Genomic DNA, 9,358 nt, shown 5'->3' on the forward strand with positions numbered 1-9,358 from the left:
TGAGTTTCCTATTATTTTCAATTGTAATAAAGTTGAATATTTCTTCTATGGTAGAAACAATAGAAGAAACTTTTGGTAGAAATTAAAAAATAGTAAGAGGTAAAATAGGGATTCAGAAATTACACCATAGTGTGGTGGTTATACTATGTATTTTATTATCTTAGCTATCACTTTTGTTTTGCAGTTTAAAAAATTGGAATATAGAAGTTACTTTAATAATAGAGCAAAAGCTAAAATTGGAATATTAAAATTACTCCATCCATGACAGTTAACAATTGTTTTGCCTTTATATAATGATATAGATAATGAGGGATTGACTTATTCTAAGAGTAAGATTTTTAAATTTACTTTATATTCTAACCATCAATTATAGAGAAATTTAATGTTTTAAATTTATTTACTAGCTAATTCAAATTATTGAATTTCCTTAGGATTGGTGTTTAGGATAATGAGTAAGTTTAAAAGTTTTACTGTTCGAATACCTGGATCCTCATTCTATATTATAGAAATAATATTTCTATTATTAAAAGAGTTTAAAATCTATGTATTGCCATTTGTAGTGTAAAGTTTTTTACACTGTCAGCACATCATCCACCATTAATTTGTATTACTTTTGTTTGAGAGTCAATGTTAATTAACAAATCAACGATAGATGATTTACTGACAATATAAAAAACTCTTACACTGTCAGTATATACATATTAAATTTTTATTAAAAAAGGAAAACATCTCCTTATCTTTTTACTACCAAAGAAGATTATTATCACAGATTAAAGGCGAATATTTATTTATATTTTATAATATAGTTATAATTTCACTGCTTCCCTAACTGAAACACTTGTATGAAAAGTCAATCAACATATTTCAAAAAGAATAATTTATGAGTTTAAAATAATATTATTTACCATTAATTTATATTATTATTTTTGTATGAATCAATAGTAATTAACATATGAATGTGAATGATTTACTGATAGTATAAAAATATTTACATTATTAATATATATATTAAATCCATAATTTATTACTAAGAAGATGAATAAATATTTTTGGTAGTACAAAAAGAACTATTTCAAAAAGAATAAAACAGTGTGAATGCGGCAATTTTTTTTGTTTAATAGTTTTGTATGAGTGAAAACTTAGTTTAAGATAAAACTTATAAACAAAAGAAGAAGAAGAAGAAACAATTTGTCTTTAAGAAATCGATGTAAAAATAAGTAATAAAGTTATCTTTACGTTTTATAATCGTAATTAAACAACACAACTTATATTAAAAGAGATTAAAATCTATGCCGTAAAGTTTTTAACATTGTTAATATATTATTTATCATTAATTTATTTTAATTTTATTTAATAATCAATAATTAAATAATAAATAGTTTGCTGGCAGTGTACTCTATCATTATATACATATTAAATTTATATTAAAATAAGTGCCTAAAAAGTAAGAAGCGTGAGATATGCTTGTAGAAGTATCTTTACCGTAAAGTTGTAATAAAGAAGTAGCAAATTAATTAAGAATTTTACACAACCAATGATAAATTTGTCAATATGATTTAAATTATTCAGTTTACTTAATTAATAAAGCTTAAAATCGGATCTATCAAAGTCGGTCGCTTGTTAATTTTTGACTTACTTTGCACCCAAGCATAAAATAATCAAACTTTACTTAATAGACCGTTTGAAATTTCTTAAAATTCACATTACTTTATTTGATCTCTGAAATAGCTCTATTAGCTTCTATCGTATAAATTAATAAGTTTATTTGTATTTTCGGATGAAACTATTACCATCTGTAATGATTTTCTAACATATGACATAAGGTACAATTCTACAAATTAAAAATATCCAAAAATAATTCTAGCAAGCCAATAGTTAGTTTCTTTAAGGAGAGGAAGTTGTGATCTTATTTATTAAATTATGATGCAGTTTATTAAATTTTGGATGATCATTTGCTATTTTTATTGAATAGCGAAAGTTATTTTCAGATATTTACAATAATTAACCTCGTGTACCACAACTAATTAAACATTTTCATGCCATTGAAATGCTTGAAATATTCAGCTTTGTTATGGTAATGATTTTATATTGCTTACCGAAATTAAAATATTGACATAATGGTTTTGTTCTGTTTTTCAAGTTGTATTTTAATCACAGTAGTCTTATTTTAATATAGAAATTATCAAAATGGTTTAAATGGTTCTAGACAAAATATTTTCTATATAGAGCTCCTAACATTATCAAGTTATCAACCGAACTCGCACATCTCTTGCATATATCTTCTAACTATACACATGTCATATTCCTTTTACCCTTTAAATACAATGTAATAATATTTTTATCTTTGAATGTAAAGATAAAATCAATAACATCATATCTACTATATTTTTCTCTCATATACTAATGTGCGTGAATAGATCTAATGAGGGCGGGGAGAGTTATAAAAAAATTACCAAATAATATCATTTTATTCAATATACATATATATGAACAAATAGTTCCGCATATAATTTTGGGTTGATTAGAGGAAAAATTATTTTAGTAAAAGCATCCACAATGACAAACAACATATTGATTTTTATTTGTGTCTCATATATTATTTTATAATTTATTATAACTCTCCATGAAATAAGAACAACATCTAGTTTTTTCTCACAACGACAAACATCATTTTTATTCTTATTTGAGTCTTATTTCATCTACTTTTTTCTATAATATCTAACTCTTTCCTCACTTTCATTTGACTAACAACAACAAAACTATTCTTATTACAAATAAAATTCAAAAAATAAGAATGACAAATTAGAAAACAGAGTAAAAATGTACTTGTTCTATTAAGAACAATTATTGTGGTTCGTCTAAGGTTTTGTTAACCTTAATCATTATAAATGATGTAAGAATGAAATTAATGTAAATACATGTTGGGAAGCTTGTTGCTTTTCAAAATAATAAATTCGTCAATTTTTTACACTACTTTTTAAAGCTGATTAAACAGCCGTAAAAACAAAAGTTAAGATTTTTTTCACTTTATTATATAAAAAACTTAATGTATAACAAAGTGATTTATTAAATACTTTTAAAAATTCAAATACTATAAATTTTATTGTCAAGAAAATGTTTATTTTGGTTCCAGGGAATTTTCAAAGGTACCAAAATGAGTCTTAAATTGTTTATGGAACACAACACACTAAATTTTTATAGAGAAACCATTCTTTCTCATAGAAAATGTTAATTTAAAGCATAGAAGATATTTTAGTATTTTATGGTGTGTGGTTGGTTACTTTACTTAAATAATGTGTTCTTCAAACTATTTAATTAAATGAGATTCTTTAAAACTATGTACCAAGTACCAATATACTATCTACCAATATATAATCGGTCAAACAAACTAATTAATTTTTGTGTTATCAAATAAATTATTTAGCAATATATGAAGCAGTTTAAGTCAACCCATTTTTAACCATGACATGTGTTACATGCATGCCCTTCTTTTATAAAAAGTTGCTGACTTTTCTTTAAAAAAGAAAGAGGTTATTCAGCATATTGTGACTTAAAAAATAAGTTGATTTGGATTGTTTTATATTAATAGTTTGTTTAACTATCCACAAATTGCTGAAGAGTTTGTTTAACCGTCATAAAAGAATATACACACAAACAATAACAAAAGAAAACCTCAATTTTGATGGAGAATATTTGAATCCGAAGAAAACAATTATGTTGAAGCATTTGAACTAGGATATATTTTAGGAAATTTTCTTTATACTAAAAGATAAATTATTGCACTCCCTTATTAAAGTTATGAGGCGCCCTATTTTATTACTTCCAAGAAATAATTTTATAAAATTAGTTAATTATAACACAAACCATAAATTTAATAGCCGAATTGAATCTTATAGAATGAGGAAATATTTTATTTTCATTTCAAAAATAAAAAATACGTGGCGTTTGAGCACATATGCTCTAATACAGTGAGAGATTTTGAATTGAAACCCATTAAAAAACACGTCTAAATATGAGAATGTAAAAAATGATGAGGTTTTTCCTGAAAAGTGATGATGGAATATAGAAAACAAAACATTAGAGATTGATCGGGATGAGAAGAAAGAAGAGGGGAATACAAAACATACATCTTTTAAAAATATGTTATTTTAATCTGTTCTCATCCACGATAGCTTTAAAATGTAACCTCTCTAATTTAGAATTTGGAGTTAGAAATTAAATAAGCCCAATTTTAGATATGAAATAGTGGTTCTAATTTGTAACAGAATTAAATAAGTCCAATTGCATGTAGGAAAAGAACCTAAACACGTAGCAGTTCATTATTCATATATAGTAACCCAAATTGCTCCCTTCCACCCTCCTCCTATATTACATTCCACCCTCTCATTTCCATTCCCATTCCCATTCCACATCTTTCATATTCTTTTATTCTTGCATTGCACCATTCCTCTCTAAGTAACACAATGCTAACATAATCGCTTCATTTTCCTTCTCAAATTTACTTCTTTCGAATAACCACACATACGGTACGCTCAATATTCACATTAATCAAATACCATCATATTCGTTTCTTCATTATCCTTCAAACTTCGCGGTTTCGTTGCTAAAAAGTTTTTCTTTTCTTTTAACATTAAACGTCGTCGTTTCTGAGCTAACCATGCAGGCTTTCGTAACTGCGTTCTCTTCAGTAGTATAGACCTATGCGATTATTTTTTGTACTTAGCGTTGAATATGTCTTTCATTTTCTGTTTTCAATATTTTCTAATTCGTTTAGATTCTGTTGCTGAATTTCATCAACTGCAAAATTCTGATCCGCTTTTTATGGTTCATGCTGTTTTTAGAGAATTGAAATCCATTGTATTTTTATATATTCCAAATCCTTCAAATTTTATTTGATTGAAAGTTACTAATCAAACAATTGAAATGAATATTTAGTTTTTTGTTTGGTTCATGACCAGGTTTTAACAATCTGTGAACTCTTGCACCCGAAAACATGGCTACGGCGAAATATACTAGGATAGACAACAATAAACGACCGTCGAATTATTGTTCAACGGTGACTATTGTTGTGTTTCTGGCTCTATGCTTGGTTGGGGTTTGGATAATGACATCGTCCTCTTCCGTTCCTGCAAAGGAAGACATAGTTCAGGAGACAAATAATAATGAGGTGAAACAACCTGTGACTGACACGACAAGTAACACCAACACTCAGAAGTTTGATGATAATCCTGGTGATATATCTGAGGATTCAACCAAGGGAGATAATAGTGTTCCTGTCACCTCTGAAGATAACCCTGCGGTGCCAGAAAAACAGGAAGAGAAATTGGAGGGAAAGAATGAAGAGAAGTCTTCTGAAGATAATAAGACAGAAGATGGAGGAGATAATAAAACAGAGGATAAAGATTCCCAGACAGAAAATGCTGAATCAAACTCAGAAAATAAAAAGGATGGTGTTGACAATTCATCTAAAGGAGATTCTGAAGAGACTTCTTCTATGAAATCTGATTCCGGCGAGGAAGAGAATAAATCAGATTCCGATGAGAGCGAAAAGAAATCTGATTCAGATGAAACTGAAAAGAAATCTGATGAGTCAAGTAAAACTACAGAAGAAAAGGTAGAAGAAAGGGGTAACGAAGAATCTGATGAAAGCTCTAAATCTAATGAGAATAAAACAGATGATACTGTTTCTGGGGCTCAGTCAGATATTGTAAATGAAAGTACCACTCAAAATGGGTCATTTTCAACTCAGGCAACAGAATCGAATAAGGAAAATGAGTCTCAAGGATCCTCACAGCAAACTGCTACGCACAATTGGAAAGTTTGCAATGTTACTGCTGGCTCTGACTACATTCCATGCCTTGACAATATGAAAGCAATTAAGCAGCTGAAGACTACTAAACACTACGAACATCGAGAAAGGCATTGTCCTGAAGAACCTCCTACTTGCCTTGTCTCTCTTCCTGAAGGATACAGACGCTCAATTGAATGGCCCAAAAGCAGAGAGAAGGTAGAAATTAATTCAGATACTTGTTATTTATCATTTATCATTCTTGGTTTGAAAGTTCATTGTCAGAGATAAAATAATAAGTTGTTTTATGCAGATATGGTATTACAATATTCCACACACTCAACTTGCCGAATATAAGGGGCACCAGAATTGGGTTAAAGTTACGGGTGAGTACCTTACTTTTCCTGGTGGTGGAACCCAATTCATGCATGGGGCACTTCATTACATTGACGTTATACAACAGGTAAAGTATATGCTCATTCTGTGTAGTGGTTGATTTTTATTTGTTACTTTTAATATTTCTTGTCCATTTATGTTCATCTGGATAACCTTTTGCTGAATGTTCCATGAACCCGTATTACATGGCCTGTAACAAACTGGATCTGTCAGTCTTATTTGATCTCCACTTGAGGAAATTTATCATTCAATATTTTCATATCCCATCTTCATTTCATAAATGTATTATTCTCTATATGTGCATCTAAATGAAGCTTAACTTTATAAGAATTAAACTTGAGGAAATTTGATGATGCAGTCTGTTCCTGATATTTCTTGGGGCAAACGCTCACGTGTGATATTAGATGTTGGATGTGGTGTTGCCAGCTTTGGTGGCTTTCTCTTTGATAGAGACACACTTACAATGTCGTTTGCTCCAAAAGATGAGCATGAAGCTCAGGTACAATTTGCACTTGAAAGGGGAATTCCTGCTATATCTGCTGTTATGGGCACAAAGAGGCTTCCCTACCCTGGGAGAGTATTTGATGTAGTCCATTGTGCACGTTGTAGAGTTCCATGGCATATAGAAGGTATTTCAATGACAACTTTTTATGTATCATTTTGCACTTCATCTGATTCATTTGGGTATTTAGACTGTAACTTTTAACAACTTCCTTATATAAATAGATCATAGACAGAAATGACACAAAAGGGATGCAAATGCAGCTTGCTTATATTATTTTTGGAAGCTAAATTACTGTTTGTATAACTGTAGGTGGTAAACTTCTTCTGGAGCTGAATAGACTATTGAGACCTGGTGGCTTCTTTGTGTGGTCTGCTACTCCTATTTATCAGAAGCTTCCCGAAGATGTTGAAATATGGAATGGTAGATGATAATAGACTATCATATGCGTCTTGTAAGGATTTTAATGTAGCTATATTGCGGTTATGACATTTTATGAACTTATTTGCAGCAATGAAGGAACTAACAAAAGCAATGTGTTGGGAAGTTGTTTCCATCACCAGGGACAGACTCAATGGAGTTGGTATAGCTGTATACAAGAAGACAAATTCTAATGAGTGTTATGAGAAACGCTCTAAGAATGAGCCTCCGATATGTCCAGACTCTGATGATCCTGATGCAGCATGGTATTTCTTCCTTAACTATGACGTATATAGTTTTTATTTTATCCTATTTTATTATTACGATTATTTACAGTCGTACGCATAATTTAAAACCATACAAAATAAATACATCTCTCTCATTTAATCATTGATGTTCATCTTTGAATGTAATAAGTGATAGCATTAGAAAATTTCTTTATGACAGCTGCATATTTGTTTTTCTTATTTCATTTTCCCAAAGGAAAATGTGTATGAACTATGAAGCATAGAAACAACAAGAAACCAACCTTAATATGGTCCCCTTTGATATAGACGGAGGAATGTTAAGTATTTCTGCTACCATTGAACAGTATTTGTTACAAAAAAAGTGCATGATCGGTTCCCATGTCCAAGAATTAATTGTGGTGATAGTAACATTTTGCGTCCAACAAGGGTGTGAAACTGTGAAGTTCTCTTTATATAGCATATGATTGCTTTGTATCCTTTTTGGTGGCAGGAACGTTACATTGCAAGCTTGCATGCACAAAGTGCCTATGAGTACAACAGAACGTGGGTCACAATGGCCAGAGCAGTGGCCTGCAAGACTGACCAAAACACCTTACTGGTTGAGGAGTACCCAAGTTGGAGTTTATGGAAAGCCTGCCCCTGAAGATTTTACTGCTGATTATGAACACTGGAAAGGAGTAGTGCCCAATTATCTAAATGGAATGGGAATTCAATGGTTAAATGTGCGTAACGTCATGGACATGAGAGCAGTCTATGGAGGGTGAGCAAAATTCACTGTTTCAAATGTTAACTTGAATTATATTAACCTCTGCTAGAATCACCACGTATTGACATTTTTTTGTTTTTTCTTTTGGTTCAAGATTTGCTGCAGCTTTGAAGGATTTGAAAATCTGGGTCATGAATATAGTTCCCGTAGATTCCCCAGATACCCTTCCTATTATTTATGAAAGAGGTCTTTTTGGCATATATCATGATTGGTGTGAGTCATTTAGCACCTATCCTAGGTCCTATGATATTCTCCATGCAGATCATCTGTTCTCAAAGCTTAAGAAAAGGTGCTATAAACTATTTGGTTTCTTATTCATCTCCATAATCTTTGGTTATCTGATTAGGAATTACTAATAATCCAAATAGTTGCCTTATTCTGCTCATCTTTATTTGTCAAACAGGTGTAATTTCGAAGCTGTAGTGGCTGAGATTGATCGAGTTCTCAGGCCTGAGGGAACACTTATTGTCCGAGACACTGTTGAGACCATTACTGAGCTTGAGAACTTGGTGAAGTCCATGCAGTGGGAAGTTCGCATGTCTTCTTCTAAAGATAATGAGGGCATTTTGTCTGTCCAGAAGTCCATGTGGCGGCCTAAAGAGGTGGAGACACTTGAATATTCTATTGGTGTACCAAGAGTTAGGTGAGTTTTGGGTTTGAGGTGCTCAAAATTCTTGTGTAACTGTTCTTCCACCATTATTTATGTATCACGTTAGTTAAGCATTATTGTATCCATCTTTTTTTTTCCTACTAGTAGTTAAATTTGATCCCCTCAATTTTAGAGGTTGGTGTCTTTTGCTGTAAGGTGGTGCTAAGGAAATATGAGCACAATCTTGAAAATGTAGACGTCCTTGTTTAGATACTTAACAGTTGAGATTCTGGAATGTTATTCCTCAACTTTTCAATATTTGGACCAGGAACTAGTATATCTTTTGATTTCAAATGTCAGATACTATACTGGTTTTAAGGCTAGCAAATTGCATCTGCTTGGTATCTATAAAAATTGTTTTTTTTTATAAAATTGGAAATTTAGAGGGTGAGTCACAAACATAGTAAACTTGTTTGACTTATAATTGGAAGCATAAGTTCAAATACTAAAATTAATCTTTTTACATGTAAGGGTAAGTTTCTATATCTATTCTCACTAAGTAGGAGTCTCGTGTGGCCGTAACTTCTTATTTATTTATTTATAATAAAATTGGAAACTTAGGGGCATGCGGGTGGCACTGTCCATTTAT

At 30.8% G+C, this 9,358-nt stretch overlaps 1 protein-coding gene across 5 annotated transcripts; it reads left to right on the plus strand.

Moving 5' to 3' along the window:
* Positions 4,397–9,049, plus strand: LOC109362942 (probable methyltransferase PMT26). 5 transcript variants are annotated; one of them, XM_019609044.1, is made up of 11 exons: positions 4,399–4,526; positions 4,959–5,506; positions 5,582–5,666; positions 5,712–6,007; positions 6,102–6,251; positions 6,543–6,813; positions 6,999–7,109; positions 7,198–7,372; positions 7,845–8,114; positions 8,215–8,409; positions 8,524–9,049. In XM_019609044.1, exons 2-11 carry the CDS (start codon positions 4,994–4,996, stop codon positions 8,765–8,767), a joined length of 2,310 nt encoding a protein of 769 aa, XP_019464589.1. In that variant the 5' UTR covers positions 4,399–4,526; positions 4,959–4,993; the 3' UTR covers positions 8,768–9,049. The 5 variants fall into 5 exon arrangements, with proteins under 5 accessions (XP_019464585.1, XP_019464586.1, XP_019464588.1 ...); XM_019609041.1 differs by having other exon boundaries at positions 4,398–4,526; positions 4,959–5,510; positions 5,565–6,007; XM_019609043.1 differs by having other exon boundaries at positions 4,398–4,526; positions 5,582–6,007.

This window comes from Lupinus angustifolius, chromosome LG12 (genome assembly GCF_001865875.1).
Source record: "Lupinus angustifolius cultivar Tanjil chromosome LG12, LupAngTanjil_v1.0, whole genome shotgun sequence".
Classification (NCBI taxonomy): Eukaryota; Viridiplantae; Streptophyta; class Magnoliopsida; order Fabales; family Fabaceae; genus Lupinus; species Lupinus angustifolius.

What these genes read in the sequence shown, in the direction of transcription:
- LOC109362942 (XM_019609040.1), top strand. Translation starts at nt 4,994, where the DNA reads ATGGCTACGGCGAAATATACTAGGATAGACAACAATAAACGACCGTCG. An exon ending in AGATGTTGAAATATGGAATG is followed by an intron (nt 7,110 to 7,197) that starts GTAGATGATAAT and finishes ACTTATTTGCAG; the next exon opens with CAATGAAGGAACTAACAAAA. An exon ending in GATGATCCTGATGCAGCATG is followed by an intron (nt 7,373 to 7,844) that starts GTATTTCTTCCT and finishes TTTTGGTGGCAG; the next exon opens with GAACGTTACATTGCAAGCTT.